Source organism: Rhinopithecus roxellana, chromosome 6 (assembly GCF_007565055.1).
Source record: "Rhinopithecus roxellana isolate Shanxi Qingling chromosome 6, ASM756505v1, whole genome shotgun sequence".
Classification (NCBI taxonomy): domain Eukaryota; kingdom Metazoa; phylum Chordata; class Mammalia; order Primates; family Cercopithecidae; genus Rhinopithecus; species Rhinopithecus roxellana.
This window is the reverse complement of record NC_044554.1, coordinates 91,201,247-91,220,383: the sequence shown is the minus strand read 5'-3', so window position 1 is coordinate 91,220,383 and position 19,137 is coordinate 91,201,247. Positions and strand designations below refer to the sequence as shown.

Below are 19,137 nucleotides of genomic sequence, written 5' to 3'. Positions count from 1 at the left end.
CACATTTTCTTAATCCAGTCTGTCACAGATGGACATTTGGGTTGATTCCAAGTCTTTGCTATTGTGAATAGTGCCGCAATAAACATACGTGTACATGTGTCTTTGTAGTAGAATAATTTATAATCCTTTGGGTATATACCCAGTAGTGGGATGGCTGGGTCATATGGTACATCTAGTTCTAGATCCTTGAGGAATTGCCATACTGTTTTCCATAATGGTTGAACTAGTTTACAATCCCACCAACAGTGTAAAAGTGTTCCTATTTCTCCACATCCTCTCCAACACCTGTTGTTTCCTGACTTCTTAATGATTGCCATTCTAACTGGTGTGAGATGGTATCTCATTGTGGTTTTGATTTGCATTTCTCTGATGGCCAGTGATGATGAGCATTTTTTCATGTGTCTGTTGGCTGTATGAATATCTTCTTTTGAGAAATGTCTGTTCATATCCTTTCCCCACTTTTTGATGGGGTTGTTTGTTTTTTTCTCGTATATTTGTTTGAGTTCTTTGTAGATTCTGGATATTAGCCCTTTGTCAGATGAGTAGGTTGCAAAAATTTTCTCCCATTCTGTAGGTTGCCTGTTCACTCTGATGGTAGTTTCTTTTGCTGTGCAAAAGCTCTTTAGTTTAATTAGATCCCATTTGTCAATTTTGGCTTTTGCTGCCGTTGCTTTTGGTGTTTTAGACATGAAGTCCTTGCCCATGCCTATGTCCTGAATGGTACTACCTAGATTTTCTTCTAGGGTTTTGATGGTATTAGGTCTAACATTTAAGTCTCTAATCCATCTTGAATTAATCTTCGTATAAGGGGTAAGGAAAGGATCCAGTTTCAGCTTTCTACTTATGGCTAGCCAATTTTCCCAGCACCATTTATTAAATAGGGAATCCTTTCCCCATTTCTTGTTTCTCTCAGGTTTGTCAAAGATCAGATGGCTGTAGATGTGCGGTATTATTTCTGAGGGCTCTGTTCTGTTCCATTGGTCTATAGCTCTGTTTTGGTACCAGTACCATGCTGTTTTGGTTACTGTAGCCTTGTAGTATAGTTTGAAGTCAGGTAGCGTGACGCCTCCAGCTTTGTCCTTTTGACTTAGGATTGTCTTGGCAATGCGGGCTCTTTTTTGGTTCCATATGAACTTTAAAGCAGTTTTTTCCAATTCTGTGAAGAAACTCATTGGTAGCTTGATGGGGATGGCATTGAATCTATAAATAACCTTGGGGAGTATGGCCATTTTCACGATATTGATTCTTCCTATCCATGAGCATGGTATGTTCTTCCATTTGTTTGTGTCCTCTTTGATTTCACTGAGCAGTGGTTTGTAGTTCTCCTTGAAGAGGTCCTTTACATCCCTTGTAAGCTGGATTCCTAGGTATTTTATTCTCTTTGAAGCAATTGTGAATGGAAGTTCATTCCTGATTTGGCTCTCTGCTTGTCTGTTACTGGTGTATAAGAATGCTTGTGATTTTTGCACATTAATTTTGTATCCTGAGACTTTGCTGAAGTTGCTTATCAGCTTAAGGAGATTTTGGGCTGAGACGATGGGGTTTTCTAAATATACAATCATGTCATCTGCAAACAGGGACAATTTGACTTCTTCTTTTCCTAACTGGATACCCTTGATTTCTTTCTCTTGCCTGATTGCCCTAGCCAGAACTTCCAACACTATGTTGAATAGGAGTGGTGAGAGAGGGCATCCCTGTCTTGTGCCAGTTTTCAAAGGGAATTTTTCCAGTTTTTGCCCATTCAGTATGATATTAGCTGTGGGTTTGTCATAAATAGCTCTTATTATTTTGAGGTACGTTCCATCAATACCGAATTTATTGAGCGTTTTTAGCATGAAGGGCTGTTGAATTTTGTCAAAAGCCTTTTCTGCATCTATTGAGACAATCATGTGGTTCTTGTCTTTGGTTCTGTTTATATGCTGGATTACGTTTATTGATTTGCGAATGTTGAACCAGCCTTGCATCCCAGGGATGAAGCCCACTTGATCATGGTGGATAAGCTTTTTGATGTGCTGCTGAATCCGGTTTGCCAGTATTTTATTGAGGATTTTTGCATCAATGTTCATCAGGGATATTGGTCTAAAATTCTCTTTTTTTGTTGTGTCTCTGCCAGGCTTTGGTATCAGGATGATGTTGGCCTCATAAAATGAGTTAGGGAGGATTCCCTCTTTTTCTATTGATTGGAATAGTTTCAGAAGGAATGGTACCAGCTCCTCCTTGTACCTCTGGTAGAATTCAGCTGTGAATCCATCTGGTCCTGGACTTTTTTTGGTGGGTAGGCTATTAATTGTTGCCTCAATTTCAGAGCCTGCTATTGGTCTATTCAGGGATTCAACTTCTTCCTGGTTTAGCCTTGGGAGAGTGTAAGTGTCCAGGAAATTATCCATTTCTTCTAGATTTTCTAGTTGATTTGCGTAGAGGCGTTTATAGTATTCTCTGATGGTAGTTTGTATTTCTGTGGGGTCAGTGGTGATATCCCCTTTATCATTTTTTATTGCATCTATTTGATTCCTCTCTCTTTTTTTCTTTATTAGCCTTGCTAGCGGTCTGTCAATTTTGTTGATCTTTTCAAAAAACCAACTCCTGGATTCATTGATTTTTTGGAGGGTTTTTTGTGTCTCTATCTCCTTCAGTTCTGCTCTGATCTTAGTTATTTCTTGCCTTCTGCTAGCTTTTGAATGTGATTGCTCTTGCCTCTCTAGTTCTTTTAATTGTGATGTTAGAGTGTCAATTTTAGATCTTTCCTGCTTTCTCTTGTGGGCATTTAGTGCTATAAATTTCCCTCTACACACTGCTTTAAATGTGTCCCAGAGATTCTGGTATGTTGTATCTTTGTTCTCATTGGTTTCAAAGAACATCTTTATTTCCGCTTTCATTTCGTTATGTACACAGTAGTCATTCAGGAGCAGGTTGTTCAGTTTCCATGTAGTTGAGCGGTTTTGATTGAGTTTCTTAGTCCTGAGTTCTAGTTTGATTGCACTGTGGTCTGAGAGACAGTTTGTTATAATTTCTGCTCTTTTACATTTGCTGAGGAGTACTTTACTTCCAATTATGTGGTCAATTTTGGAATAAGTGCGATGTGGTGCTGAGAAGAATGTATATTCTGTTGATTTGGGGTGGAGAGTTCTATAGATGTCTATTAGGTCCGCTTGGTGCAGAGATGAGTTCAATTCCTGGATATCCTTGTTAACTTTCTGTCTCGTTGATCTGTCTAATGTTGACAGCGGAGTGTTGAAGTCCCCCATTATTATTGTATGGGAGTCTAAGTCTCTTTGTAAGTCTCTAAGGACTTGCTTTATGAATCTGGGTGCTCCTGTATTGGGTGCATATATATTTAGGAGAGTTAGCTCTTCCTGTTGAATTGATCCCTTTACCATTATGTAATGGCCTTCTTTGTCTCTTTTGATCTTTGATGGTTTAAAGTCTGTTTTATCAGAGACTAGGATTGCAACCCCTGCTTTTTTTTGTTCCCCATTTGCTTGGTAGATCTTCCTCCATCCCTTTATTTTGAGCCTATGTATGTCTCTGCATGTGAGATGGGTCTCCTGAATACAGCAGACTGATGGGTCTTGACTCTTTATCCAGTTTGCCAGTCTGTGTCTTTTAATTGGAGCATTTAGTCCATTAACATTTAAGGTTAATATTGTTATGTGTGAACTTGATCCTGCCATTATGATATTAACTGGTTATTTTGCTCGTTAGTTGATGCAGTTTCTTCCTAGCCTCGATGGTCTTTACATTTTGCCAAGTTTTTGCGATGGCTGGTACCGGTTGTTCCTTTCCATGTTTAGGGCTTCCTTCAGGGTCTCTTGTAAGGCAGGCCTGGTGGTGACAAAATCTCTAAGCATTTGCTTATCTGTAAAGGATTTTATTTCTCCTTCACTTATGAAACTTAGTTTGGCTGGATATGAAATTCTGGGTTTAAAATTCTTTTCTTTAAGAACGTTGAATATTGGCCCCCACTCTCTTCTGGCTTGTAGAGTTTCTGCCGAGAGATCTGCTGTTAGTCTGATGGGCTTCCCTTTGTGGGTGACCCGACCTTTCTCTCTGGCTGCCCTTAAGATTTTTTCCTTCATTTCAACTTTGGTGAATCTGGCAATTATGTGTCTTGGAGTTGCTCTTCTGGAGGAGTATCTTTGTGGCGTTCTCTGTATTTCCTGAATTTGAATGTTGGCCTGCCCTACTAGGTTGGGGAAGTTCTCCTGGATGATATCCTGAAGAGTGTTTTCCAACTTGGTTCCATTTTCCCCCTCACTTTCAGGCACCCCAATCAGACGTAGATTTGGTCTTTTTACGTAATCCCATACTTCTTGCAGGCTTTGCTCATTTCTTTTTCTTCTTTTTTCTTTTGGTTTCTCTTCTCGCTTCATTTCATTCATTTGATCTTCAATCGCTGATACTCTTTCTTCCAGTTGATCGAGTCGGTTACTGAAGCTTGTGCATTTGTCACGTATTTCTCGTGTCATGGTTTTCATCTCTGTCATTTCGTTTATGATCTTCTCTGCATTAATGAGTCTAGCTGTCAATTCTTCCACTCTTTTTTCAAGATTTTTAGTTTCTTTGCGCTGGGTACGTAATTCCTCCTTTAGCTCTGATAAGTTTGATGGACTGAAGCCTTCTTCTCTCCTCTCGTCAAAGTCATTCTCTGACCAGCTTTGATCCGTTGCTGGTGATGGGCTGCGCTCCTTTGCAGGGGGAGATGCGCTCTTATTTTTTGAATTTCCAGCTTTTCTGCCCTGCTTCTTCCCCATCTTTGTGGTTTTATCTGTCTCTGGTCTTTGATGGTGGTGACGAACTGATGGGGTTTCGGTATAGGTGTCCTTCCTGTTTGATAGTTTTCCTTCTGACAGTCAGAAGGACTCTCTGTTGGTCTGTTGGAGATTGCTTGAGGTCCACTCCAGACCCTGTTTGCCTGGGTATCAGCAGCAGAGGTTGCCGAAGATAGAATATTGCTGAACAGCGAGTGTACCTGTCTGATTCTTCCTTTGGAAGTGTCCTCTCAGGGGTGTACTCCACCCCGTGAGGTGTGGGGTGTCAGACTGCCCCTAGTGGGGGATTTCTCCCAGCTAGGCTACTCAGGGGTCAGGGACACACCTGAGCAGGCAGTCTGTCCGTTCTCAAATCTCAACCTCCGCGTTGGGAGATCCGCGGCTCTCCCCAAAGCTGTCAGACAGAGTCGTTCGCGTCTGCACCGGCTCCCGCTACTTCCCCTGTTGGTCTTCAGCTGTGCGCTGTCCCCAGAGGTGGAGACTACAGAGACAGGCAGGCTTCCTTGAGCTGCTGTGAGCTCCACCCAGTTCGAGCTTCCCAGCGGCTTTGTTTACCTACTTAAGCCTCAGCAATGGCGGGCGCCCCTCCCCCAGCCTCGCTGCTGCCTTGCGGATAGATCGCGGCAGACTGCTGTGTTAGCAGTGAGGGAGGCTTCGTGGGCATGGGACCCTCCCGGCCAGGTGTGGGATATATTCTCCTGGAATGCCTGTATGCTTACAGCGCAGTATTGGGGTGGGAGTTACCCGATTTTCCAGGTGTTGTGTGTCTCAGTTCCCCTGGCTAGGAAAACGGATCCCCTTCCCCCTTGCGCTTCCAGGTGAGGCGATGCCTCGCCCTGCTTCAGCTCTCGCTGGTCAGGCTGCAGCAGCTGACCAGCACCGATTGTCCGGCACTCCCTAGTGAGATGACCCCAGTACCTCAGTTGAAAATGCAGAAATCACCGGTCTTCTGTGTCGCTCGCGCTGGGAGTTGGAGACTGGAGTTGTTCCTATTCGGCCATCTTGCTCCGCCCCTCGCTTTTTTTTTAACTTAGAGAATGGTTTAGCTAATGGGTCCAGCAGAGCCCACCAAGGACACTGTCTTTGTAGGCCTCCAGGACCCTGCTCTTATCCATAGCAGATTCATACAGTCATACAGGTTTGATTTTGTTGGTCCATGGAGGATTGGTCAGGATCTCAGGGGAAAGAAGCCAGAGGTAGAAGACATCTAATATTTTGAGTGCTTATTGCTTGCAAAGCTGTGTGCTACACACGTTCTAAATGCTATTCATTTAACCCTAACAATCCCCATATGCCACGTTTTTTGTTTGTTCGTTTGTTTGTAAGAAGTGGAGGAAACTTAGATTCATAGACTGTTCAAATGACTTGTCCAAGGTAACACAGTGGTAATAAGGGACTGAATCAGCATCTGAACTCAAGTAAGTATGGTTTCAAGCCCTCATCCTTTCTACTACACTGCACAGCCTCCCTTACAGACTGACATGCACTAAGCAATTTAACTTAGGAGACTGGGAAATAAACCAGAAAAACAATGCATTGTTTTGCAATGATGTTTTAAACTTTTCCAGTGAGTGAAATACTTAAATCTGCCATTTTGGATATTCAGTTAAGATTTTAAAAATTACTTGAGAAGTAAAACTTCTAATCAGAAGAAAAGTTACCTAGTTTGGAGGGATCATTCTGAGCTTATTGGATTCTGCTTGACCAACAGGCCTGGCCAAATCTCTCTGTTTTGGGTGTTCCTCCCATGCAGGTTGGCTACTGCTCTGACCAGCCCAAGGTCTGGGGATGGCAGCATTGGGCACCAAAGCACCAACTTCTTTCGTTGTCCTTGCTCCTTTTCCTCTGTTTCCAGTGGGTCTACTCTGTGTGCACTTTTGCTGACCTGGGAGCGGTAAGATCTACTTGTGTTGGGACTTGCAATAGAATGGACAGAACTAGTAATTTGGCCTGCTCTGGCCTATGGCTACTTTGGCCTCCACTTCCTCCAGTTGGTCTAGCCTGATTGACCAGAGGTCCACAGAAGTGCTTGGGGCCAGAGCTCCAGCTAAGTAATAGTAATGACTTTCTTTGCTCTGTCTCCTGACCTTGCTCTGTTGTGGATTCCTGACAAAGAGAGTGAAGTGAAATATTCCTAAATCTTAGACAAAATAACAACACATGACTTTAATCTCATGATTGTCCCCAACATTCTGCATATGACTGCCAGATTCCATATTTTTCTCTCCTGGACACAGTTAGATAAACACTGCCAAATCCTTGGTTTTAAGGTTCCCTAACTAAACTCCATGTAAACCAACTTCCTTCTGTGAAAACACTTCATTTTCAGATGAAATGACAACATTCCAGTGTTCTTTTACATCAACCCCAATTCTGATTAAACTTTGATGAGACTGCATTTCAATGGCAATCTTGTTTTCATTGGACTTCATGATTTCTCCAGTTTTATAGCTCCAAACTTGAATACCTTCTCTTTCTGTGGTGTATATCTCTAAATAGCTACTTTATCCATTTATTAGGTGTTGGTCCTATATTTTTAATCACAGAGCTTAATCTTATTTCCAAGTCTGGGGCACCTAATTTAGTTTATTTATGCCTGACTTTGTTAAGTTTATTTGTTGATGACCACTCTTCTAGAGACACATGGATGCATCTAAATGGAAAATTTATTAACAAATTTATTTTTGAACAGAATTGTTGTACTGAATGATTACATATGGCAGGAGTCTGGGGAAATTTTTTGCTTATCTCTATTCCAGGAACATCTACTGCAAATTCCATAATAGACTCTCATTCCTGTATTATCTGAGCTATTTGAATCATCTCAATAAAGCTGTTTCCTCCTCTTTCTTGATGGAAGTACAGAGTTCTCATGACTGAACAAGGAAAGTAAGAGGTTTAGAAAGAATAAGATGGGCCTGATAGTTTTTCAAATCACTTGATAACCCATTATTATCCAAAGACTACCTACATAATCATATACTTTCCATACAAAGTTAAACTTAAAAAGTCCTTTGAGGTTCAATACCTACACACTTGAATACAGAATAATACTGAACTTTAGTTGTTATGAGCACACAAAATAAAACTCATTTTAAATGTGTTGAACTGCAAAAGCAGAGAAATTATTCCCTGAACCAGCAGGCTTTCTTTTTAAGGCTATTTTTCTTCCTCATTGAATGTCAACGTTTACTATGAGTTACATAGACATGGGAATAATTCTAAATTTCTGACAGGAGGGGCCAATGGTTCATGGTTCAGGAAAGAAAGTTTAGTCTGGAAATGCTCTAATTTAGAGAAACTTAAAGGGGAGGCATCTGAACTGAAAATCTCTAAAGTGCCGCTCCATTATGGCTTGTGCTGCTCTCATGTTTATTCATCAATATACATCAACAACCATTTGGACTGAGAATTTATGGTGATGAATGTTTTCTCCTCATCCCCTACATCCTTCTTTTTTTCTTCTTCCATTCCTCTTCCTTCTCTTTCTTCTTGTCTTCTTCCTCTTCTTTTTCTTTTCTCCTTCTCCTTCTGACCCTCCTCCTCCCCCTCCCCCTCCTGCCCCTCGTCCTCCTCTTCCTCCTCCACATCCTCCTCCTGCTTCTCCTCCTGCTCCTTCTTCTTCTTCTCCTTTTCTCCTTTTTCTCCTCCTCCTCCTTCTTTTTCTTCTTCTACCTCTTCCTCCTCCTCCTCTTCTTCTTCCTCTTCTTCTTCTTCCATTTTCTTCTTCTTCTTCTTCTTCTTCTTCTTCTTCTTCTTCTTCTTCTTCTTCTTCTTCTTCTTCTTCTTCTTCTTCTTCCTCTGCTTCCTCTGCTTCCTCTGCTTCTTCTGCTTCTTCTGCTTCTTCTTCGTGTCCTCCTCCTTCCCTTCCTTCTGCTTCTTCTTCACCTCTTTTTGCTGCTTGGGATATAGTTAGTTTGAGCTAGATGGGATTATAGGATTGCTATCATCATGGTATTTGTTGTATTAAGGATAGGACATATATGGATCTAAGTAATGTCTTCAGTCCCAAGATATTCAAAGTTTTAAAATCCATCTAAACATCCTTGCAGTGCTATTAGTTATCTTTTATGTGATAAGAGTTATGGTGATAGGAACATATGTTTACCTGGAGGAAATGATGAAAGGTGTTAAGTACAGGGAGGTTTAAGTTATAAGAAACATCATAAAAGCATACACTTTGGCTGGGCTTGCGATATCATTTTGCCTACTCCCATTATTCTAATGCCCACTTTAAGGTTATTAAAATGTCCTAAGATCATTCAAGACAGGGCAGTCTACATCTTCACTTTATTATCCCCAAGAGGTGCCACAGCTACTGAGACAAGGTCACCTAACACTTTAGAATCAAAAAGTTCTTTAAAAGCAAAGCACTCTTCTAAAAAGAGACTAAATGGCAACTGCTTCCTGTATGTGCCCATCAACTAATGTGATCACAGAACTGTTTTAGAAACAACTTTTATCTCAGGTTTTTCCTCATCAAAGATTTTCAATTTAGTTTTTACACATTTTAATTTTTCTTAGTAAAGAATCCCCTATTTTATAACTGAATTTAATAGAAAACTAAGCTTTGCTAAGATGTACTTATATAAGAAGATAGGACAGATATACCACTATCCCACAAGAAAGGTATCATTTCTGGGATCAGGAGTGAAACAAAACCAACAGACCCTAAATTTCTCTAATAGGTATATCAATACCCACATGTCTATCCCAAAACTACACTTTTAATTAAACAGGTTTGTGTATTTGGATAACTGGGGACTTTTCAATAGTTAAGTTGGTGCCTCCTGGTTGAGAAATTAAGACCAGTGATTTCCCAACAGCTATTCTCCCAGACTGACTGAAAAACTAATCAACTAAGGCTGAGAGGTTATTAAGTAACATATTCTAGGCTTGAAAACCCATTTCTCACAGTAACCAATAATGCCTTGACTTCTTTTTGTTTTTACATAATTTTCTTTATTAAAACCATGGAGGTCAAGTAAAAATGGCAATAATACTAATCATGTTTAAGTAACAAGAGTACTTATTTTGCCATCAGTTATCTTGGTGGAGGAAAAGAACACTTAGCTATGTGATTTAAACAGTTGTATGTTAAAATGAATACACAATATGCCATTGGGAATGATATAACTGCAACCATAGCACAACATACACATATACTCAGATTACTTAAATCCTGAGTGTGTTATATTCACTGCACATTATTTCTTTTTAAAAAAATTATTATTATTATTATTATTATTATTATTATTATACTTTAAGCTATGGGGTACATGTGCAGAACAGAACGTGCAGGTTTGTTAAATAGATATACACGTGCCATGGTGGTTTGCTGCACCCATCAATTTGTCATCTACATTAGGTATTTCTCTTAATGCTATCCCTCCCCCAGCCCCCCACCCCCTGACAGGCCCTGGTGTGTGATGTTCCCCTCCCTGTGTCCATGTGTTCTCATTGTTCAACTCCCACTTTATGAGTGAGGACGTGCAGTGTTTGGTTTTCTGTTCTTGTGTTAGTTTGCTGAGAATGATGGTTTCCAGCTTCATCCACGTCCCTGCAAAGGACATGAACTCATTCTTTTTATGGCTGCATAGTATTCCATGGTGTATATGTACCACATTTTCTTTATCTAATCTAACATTGATGGGCATTTGGGTTGGTTCCAAGTCTTTGACGTTATTTCTAAATTATAGGATAGTTATAGCCCACTCCTTGAATGCTGGTACTACATTACATTTTCCAACTTTAATTATGAAATAAATATTGAAAATATGTGTTCATTTTTGCTCTAATGAAGACAATATAAATTTTAAAATTAGGATACCATAAAGGTAAGCACCACTCTCCCTGAATAAACTATACAACAAATTATAGGCCCAGTATTTTTTCTACACATGTAGTTGAGCTAATAATTCTGTTTTAAAACAAATAAAAATATGTTCCAATCCTTTATTATCCTAGCATAATTCCTAAAAGAGATGATTGTTGATATCAGAATATCCATAAATAAAGTTAAATTTGTCTCTTTAAGAGGTGTTCACCTACAAAGCCTTTAAATATCACCAATTATTCACAAGTCTTTGGCTGAGGAGGTTCATTCTGTCATTCAATAGGAATTATTTTGACTCAACAAGAATGACAAGGACGACATTTCTGCATTTGAGGTGCTTTCTGTGGATGGAGAAAGACAAGACCCACATCAGTGGAAAAATGTGAAAACACCCCATGTGCTGCAAGTGGATATATATGCAAAGTGATTTGAAATAACACAGGGAACATTGAGAAAATGAAGATGTTTGTTTGTTTGTTTGTTTGTTTGTTTAAGGGTCTCACTCTGTTGCCCAGGCTGGAGTGCAGTGGTGCAATCTTGGCTCACTGCAATCTCCACCTCCTGGAGTCAAGCGATTCTCCCAGCTCAGCCTCCTGAGTAGCTGAGACTACAGAGAAAGTGTATTTGGTAAAGGAAACCCAGCAAGAGGTGAGTGTTTTGTTTTCAAATGATGTCAGATTTAACTTGGTGGGAAATCATGAGTAGTTAATTGAAAAATTTCCCAAAGACCTAAAATTATTGGCCTTCATTAAATATTCAAAGAATTTTAAAATGTGTCCCAATTTTAGGACTCTCGATTAGCAAAGCTTATGGTAAGAAACTCATCCTGATGACAGAGCAATTGGGGACATAAAGGTCGGGCCTCCTTGACTCCACATGGTCCCTGAGAGAGAGGGAGTGATGGCTCTATCGTACAGCTGGGCCTTCAGGGTGGCAGAGTTGAAATCAGGTGTATGTTGAGCACACCCTAGGGCTTGCCTGGACCTGACAATTTGGAAGTGGCATGGCTTCCTTGGGAGAGGTGGAAGTAAATTGTTCCAATGCAGCATAAAGGCTCAGAGACATATGAGGTGGGGTATCCACAAAGTGGTACCCAGCCCTGGCTCAGACCACTATCAGTGATACCACCTCTGCAGAGGAGTGAGGCACTGGGATACTGCACTTCATTAATAGGTACAAGTCCATACCCTGTTTAATAGCCCTCTTCATTGTGACTCTGGTGGCCACCAGAAAGTTTTTACATAAGATTGCAGAGTAAGGAAACCTTCCTGCCACGAGGAGGTGACCCAGCCATTACTTCTCAAGCCCTTCGGGCACTTAGGTAAAGAAGAAATTGTCCCAAGGAGTGAGGCTGGAAAGAGTCAGAGGCCTGATGAAAAAGGGTGTGTCCACCATGCTACGGGGTCTCCACTTTACTTGTAAGCAGTGAAGAACCACAGAGGCAGGGCGCCATCAGATCAGATTTGACCAGAGGTCAAATCCGTCTGAACTTTTTACTCTTTTTTGTGAAGTGGCTTAATAACTAAAACAGGCCAACTGAAAAACAAAAGGGTACCCACTTTGCATGGGCCTCCATAAAATAAAAGGAGTTTCCTTCTGTCTCTGAGTAATGTTGTGGCCTGCAATGGGCAAAGACAAAGTCCCAGGGCTAAGGGGAGATGTGCAGCTTGGAGAGGAGAGGAGAGCATCATTCTGTGATTGGGGAGACAGGAAGTGGGGCAAACATGGTCACAAAGGCGTTAGCAGGCTGGGTCAGCTGGAATGCAGCTGTGAAACTCTTCCCTGTCTGTGCGGTTCAGATGCCTGCATGTCCAAACTTCACAATCCTCTGGGACCCCAGGAACCTGCATGGACACTGGAGGGAGCACGTGCTTAGTACTGGCTTGTGATTGACTGACGAAGTGAATGAATGAATGAACACAGGATGGCTTCTAGAAAAAAAAAAAAAGACCAGGGCAAGGACAGAGGGTGTGAAGATCCTGCAAAGGCCAATGATGTTAAGAGCCCAGAGCTGGGTGGTGGCTGAGGGAGTGGAGAAGAGGCAGGAGTTTTAAGAGCTATTTTGATGGGACTCGGGAATATTGACTGCCAGTGAGGACTGAGGGAGACAAATAGGTCAAAAATGACTTGAAGCTTCTGGCCTTGGCAACTGGACACTGGAGTTTAGGGAAGGTAAGAGGAGAGCAGGCTTTTGAGAGAGGATAACAAATTTGATGTTGATCACATGAAGCACTTTGTTTATTTATTAGAGCATTGTTTTAACTCCCTTATAACCAAGATTATCCATATTTATTACAAAAGCAACAATATCAAAGAATGCTTTAAAATGCAATTAAATTTCTTTAATATAGATAAACTGTGAGTAATAAGATTGTTTTCATCATAATATAGGTGTCACACATTTCTCCTGGTAACTAAAAAAGATAAATGGGCAGATAAAACATAACAGTAGAATAACCTAGAATAGTAAATTTTATTACTAGAAGTCTCTCCTAGCGATGGACAAACTCAACCACATTTAACACACAAGGAAACCAGGGACAAGAGAGGCTGGCATTCTTCACTCTACAAATACTTAGGGCACTGACCATGTGCCAGGCACTTGCTTGGTGCTAGGGATATAAAAGTAAACATACAAGGTACCCGTACCCAAGGAGCTCACAGCCAAGATAATGGATGACAATGTCCTGAAAGCAGAAATTATCACACAGCTTAATAATTATTGTGAGAAATGCATGCTCAGGCTGCAAGGTGCAACTCATCCAGGCTTGGGAGCAGCTATTGTGAATGAGCTGACATGGAAGGAGATGCAGAAGTCAGACAGAGAGATTATGAAGCAGCGTTTAGGAGGGCCAAAGTGAGGGCAAGCCCAGTGCAATTAATGACCAAAGGAGTGAAAGTACAAGGGAACTCTAGTCCCGGGTTTAGGAGACAATAGTCTCCTGATCCCCAGTTCAGTGCTATTTTAGAATAGTGCCTGTGTATTGACAAGTCTGTGAAGATTCAGCACATACATCAATACTCTTGCATAGAAAAAAAAAGAAGCTTACATGGCTCGTGCTTTACCAGTGTAGACATTAGGATTCTCTAAACTGTCTTGCTTAATATGTTTCTTTAGAGGAATAATTACTTCCTATTTTAGCTTTTCATTTCCTTCCAAATGTTTATATCAATTGGGTCATGCCATACAATTCTTCAGTCTGGAGGGGATTTAAGGTATCATTTTTTTGGCAACCAAGGGAGTGCAGGGGCAGGGTGGAGTAGGGTTCAGTGGGAGCAATGCCCACCCTGGTGCAGCAATAAAGGGGGCATTCTCTGCAGGGAACTTAAGAATTAATCATAAAATTGACCAAAATCACCCTGCCTTTTATTATCACCACCAATTCTGAATAATGTCAACAATAAATACTTGCTGCCAAGACAAACTTCTCTTACTGACCCCTCCCTATTTGCATGGCACTGCATTGTGTACCCAAAGTGTCCATATTAGTCACAGTTAGCTCATATGGCCACACCCTCGCCTTTCAATTTTCTTCTGTTAACATAGCTTGAGTAGTCAAAATCAGACATATCAAAACCCCACATCAATGTGCATCTTCCTGAAATTATATTTCTCTCCAATTAGCACTCTCATCTTGACTAGTCTCATATCTATCTCCAGCTGGGACCACAGGGGGCTGACATCTGATGCTGCCACTTCCCTATGCGCAGGTTCACCAGGAGCAGTCTTCCCTCATCTTCTCCAGTTGGGCTATCTGGCACGTGCTTGGAGGGGTAAACACCGAGGGGTCTTTAATACCCAGCTGGATGTCAAAAAACCGCGTGGACAATATCACACTGTAGTTTTTGGTAAAGGTTTCCTGGACAGGATAGCAATCTTTGACTGTATAGATGCCAATCCAGGTTTCATCTATAAGAGGAAAAAAGTTGACTTTTGAATAAAGAAGACAGGCAAGAAGTTCATATTTTTTCTTGTGATGGCAAAATGTACATAACATAAAATTTACCATTCGACCATTTTTAAGTGTTTGGTGCCCTTGAGTACATTCACATTTGTTGAACAACCATCAGCACCATCCATCTACAGAACTTTTTTTCATCTTCCCAAACTGAAACTCTGTCTCTGTTAAACACTAAATTTCCATTCCTCTTCTCCCAGCTCTTGAAACCCACCATTCAATTTTTGTCTCTATGAATTTGACGATTCTACATACCTCGTGTAAGTGGGATTGTTCTGTATTTATCATTTTCTGCCTGCATTGTTTCTCTTAACATTATATCCTCAAGGTTTACTCAGGTTGTAGCATGTGCTGGTGTTTCCTTTCTTTTTAAGGCTGAATAATATTCTGTTGTATGAATATACCACATTTTGTTTATCCATTTATCTGTTGATGAACATTTGGGTTTCCACCTTTTGGCAATTGTGAATAATGCTGTTGTGAACATGGGTGTACAAATATCTGTTTGAGTCTCTGCATTCAATTCTTTGGGAGATACACACACACACACACACACACACACACACACATATATATATATGGAGTTGCTGGGTCATATGGCAGTTTTATCCTTAAATTTTTGAGAAATCACCATACTGTGTTCCACAGCATGAATGCCTGTGTGGTTAAAGCTGTCTTGGGATAGGCATATATCAGCAGCAGGGCAGAGAATGGCTTCACATAAAAGCAGGCTGGTTTGCACACTCAGCATGATGGGAGTAGATCTGAACCCTGCAAGTGTAGGAAGTGGGGGAAAGAAAAGGAGGCACCTGATTCAAATGTGTGCCTTAGGCAGATGCCTTCCATGTCACAGACCTCCAGGTGACCATCAAATGTCAAAATCAAGGCTAAGTTCACAAGAGTCAAAGTGGCAGAGAGGTGCAGGTGGCACTAGAAGGCTGAGGTGTTTCAAATATGAAGCTTAGATCCCATTGCCACGTAGTGAGCAAAATAACGTGCAGACCTAAGTGGAGACTTTAAAAAAATTTTGATTAAGTGGATGTTTCCCTAAAAACTACCTTCCTTAAAGAACTTAAACCTTCTTTCCCACCATGCATCCTGAATACAATGCTTAGATCCTTTGAACACTTACAGGATCTAGCTGACTTTCTGTCCGACCACTCCTGGACCATGATCTGCTCCTGGGGCCCCCCAATGGAGTACTGGTCTTCAAAGGTGGAGTTCTGAGGAATGTCAAGAGGGTCCCAGGGCTCTGTCAGGGTCATCTTCGAGCACTGCTTGGTGGCTTGCTCAATCTGAAACATCACTCCATCCTTATACAGCAAAATATATTCAAATAATCTGAAACACAGATGGAAAGAAATAGTTTGGGACTTCATGTTACAATCATCGTGTGTTTTAACAGCACAACACCTTTGATAGATATTACTTTTAAAATAGAAAGAAATTACTTGCTTGGCAATCACTTAACATTTATAAACACTAGACACATGAAACAACCTGCATATGAAATAATTAGAATTCAGAGGTCAGGCCGAGCATGATGGCTGATCCCTGTAATCGCAGCACTTTAGGAGGCCGAGGAGGGAGTATGAGAGGAGGGAGTATGATTTGAGCCCAGGAGTTTGAGACCAGCCTGGGCAACACAGTGAGACCCCTGTCTCTAGAAAAAAATTTTAAAAATTAGCCAGACATGGCAGTGCACAGCTGTAGTCCCAGCCACTTGGGAGGTTGAGGTAAGAGGATCACTTGAACCTGGGAGGTCAAAGCTGCAGCGAGCCATGATCATGCCACAGCACTACATACATCCTGGGTGAGATCCTGTCCACCATCAAAAAAAAAAAAAAAAATAGAGGTCAAAAGTGTATATTCACTGGACAAATTTTGACCAAGGACCTAGTGTATGCCAGACCCTGTGCTTAGCATTACAAACATGGGGAAGATGTGGCCCTGGCTGAACAGCTGGTTTGTGAATTTTTGTTTACCTACAGGGACACAGAAGGACTTGACTCTTGTTTGGTGCAGTTTCTCTTGCAGCACTCAGTCAAGGAATTATGGGGGTATACTGAATGTATGAAAAGAACGCACTGAGGACTGGATGGACCGAATGCCTGTGCCTTACTGCCTCCACTGCCGAGCAGTCATGAGTAAGGGGCTTGGATGAACATAGCTGATCCAGCATGGGCGCAGCACACATACCCTGCAGGAGCTGAGATGAGCAAGGACAAAAGCCGAGGCGACCCCAGAGCAAATGACTCCCTCAGCTGAATTTCTCTCCATGCTCTCGGCCTCCTCCCATGACTTCTGCTCAACCTTCCTTGGGAGTGACAGGGAGATATTCAGAGGCTGAGCCCAGGAGTCACCAGCCATGCCATATCGGCATCAGTCCTGTATCTTTGTTAAAGCTGAGCCATCTTGGTGTTGGGGGAAGCCTGCTATGTTTCTATGCATTTCACTGTCCATCCAACACTTAGGCCACAGCTGCTGGTCAAGCAAAGTGTGTCTTGCAGAAAAAAGTGTGTTTTTCTTGCAAAAAAAGTGTGTTTCTCAGAAAGTGAAATCTGCAACACTTGAGGGCTGAAGAGCCTAGAGAGGTGACTTTTCATCAGCAAATAAAAATAGTCTACAAATTATCTGTGGCTTATGAGACCCAATGCACTAGAGGAGCCTTCAGGGAGGACGTGTGCTCTCCACCCCAAGCCTCAGCTTAAAAATTGTTTTCTTCAGAAAAAAATGTTATAAAGGGTTACTGTCTTTATAGTCAAAACACAGTCATGCATCACTTCATGATAAGCCTATGTTCTGAGAAATGTATCATTAGGTCATTTCATCATTGCACAAACATCATAGAGTGCAGTTACACAAACCTGGATGGTACAGCCTACTACACACCAGGGCTACACGGTATGGCCTACTGCTCCCAGGGTCCAAACCTGTACTGCATGCGACTGCACTAAATACTGGAGGCAACTGAAACACAATGGTAAGGATTTGTGTATCTAAACATAGAAAAGGTGCAGTAAAATTACGGGATAAAAGATAAAAAATGGTACGCATGTATAGGGTACTTGCCATGAATGGAGCTTACAGGACTCGAAGTTGCTCTGGGTAGGTGAGTGAGTGAGTGAGTAGTGAGAGAATGTGAAGGCCCAGGACATTACTATATACTACTGTATGTTTTATAAACATTGTATACTTAAGTTACAGTAAATTTATAAAAAATATTTTCTTTTCTTCAATAATACATTAATTTTAGCTTCCTGTAACTTTTTAACTTTATATATGTTTTGATTTTTTTAACTCTTTGACCCTTTTGTAGTAAGACAGCTTAAAACACACATTGCACAGCTATAAAAAATATTTTCTTTCTTTACGTCCTTATTCAATATGCTTTTTTTCTATTTTAAAATTTACTTTATTTTTAGAAAACCTTTTGTGTTAAAAATTACGACACAAACACAGATATTAGCCAGGCCTACACAAGGTCAGGATCATTAGTATCACCCTCTTTCACTTCCACACCTTGTCCCACTGGAAGGCCTTCAGGGCCAGTAACATGCATGGAGCTGTCACCTCCTATGATAACAATGTTTTCTTCTGGATACTCCTGAAGGACCTGCCTGAGGCAGTTTCACAGTTATCTTTTATGTAAGTGAGAGCACATTCTAAAATAATGATAAAGGTTTAATACAGTAATTACACACATGTGTCCAAAAAACATATGAAAAAGAGCTCAACATCACTGATCATTAGAGAAATGCACATCAAAACCGCAAAAAGATACCATCTCATGCCAGTCAGAATGACTATTACTAAAAAATCAAACAACAACAGATGCTGGCGAGGTTGTGGAGAAAAAGGAACACTTTTACACTGTTGATGGGAGTATAAATTAATTCAACCATTGTGGAAGACAGTGTGGCAATTCCTCAAAGACCTAGAACCAGAAATACCATCAACCCAGCAATCCCATTACTGTGTATATACCCCAAGGAATATATATCATTCTGTTCTAAAGACACATGCATGCCTATGTTCACTGCAGCACTATTCACAATAGCAAAAGACATGGAATCAACCTAAATGCCATCAATGATAGACTGAAAATGTGGATAAAGAAAATGTGGTACATATACACCATGGAATACTATGCAGCTATAAAAAGGAACAAGATCATGTCCTTTGCAGGTGGAGTTGGAAGCCATTATCCTCAGCATATTAATGCAGACACAGAAAAGCAAATACTGCATGTTTTCACTTATAAGTGGGAGCTGAATCATGAGAACAAATGGACACATGAGGGGAGCAACACACACTTGGGTTTGTTGGTAGAGCCTGGGGGAGCGAGAGCATCAAGAAGAATAGCTAATGGATGCTGGGTTCAGTACCTAGGTGATGGGATGATCTGTGCAGCAAAACACCATGGCACACGTTCACTTGTGTAACAAATCTGCACATCCTGCACATGTACCCCTGACTTAGAGTAAAAGTTGAAGAAAAAAAAAGCATAATATAGTAATTACTTATATGCTAGAATTGTATACAACTGGCAGCACAGTAGGTTTGTTTACAC

The 19,137-nt window shown here is 41.0% G+C and overlaps 1 protein-coding gene across 1 annotated transcript in view; it reads right to left on the bottom strand.

The window, feature by feature from the left end:
• Window positions 1-12,814: 12,814 nt before the first annotated feature.
• The window catches only part of EPDR1 (ependymin related 1), a 30,607-nt gene continuing 24,284 nt past the window's right edge, over window positions 12,815-19,137 (bottom strand). The window contains 2 exon segments of the mRNA XM_010381720.2: window positions 12,815-14,515; window positions 15,697-15,905. Coding sequence (XP_010380022.1) covers window positions 14,319-14,515; window positions 15,697-15,905 — 406 coding nt within the window. The 3' untranslated portion in view covers window positions 12,815-14,318.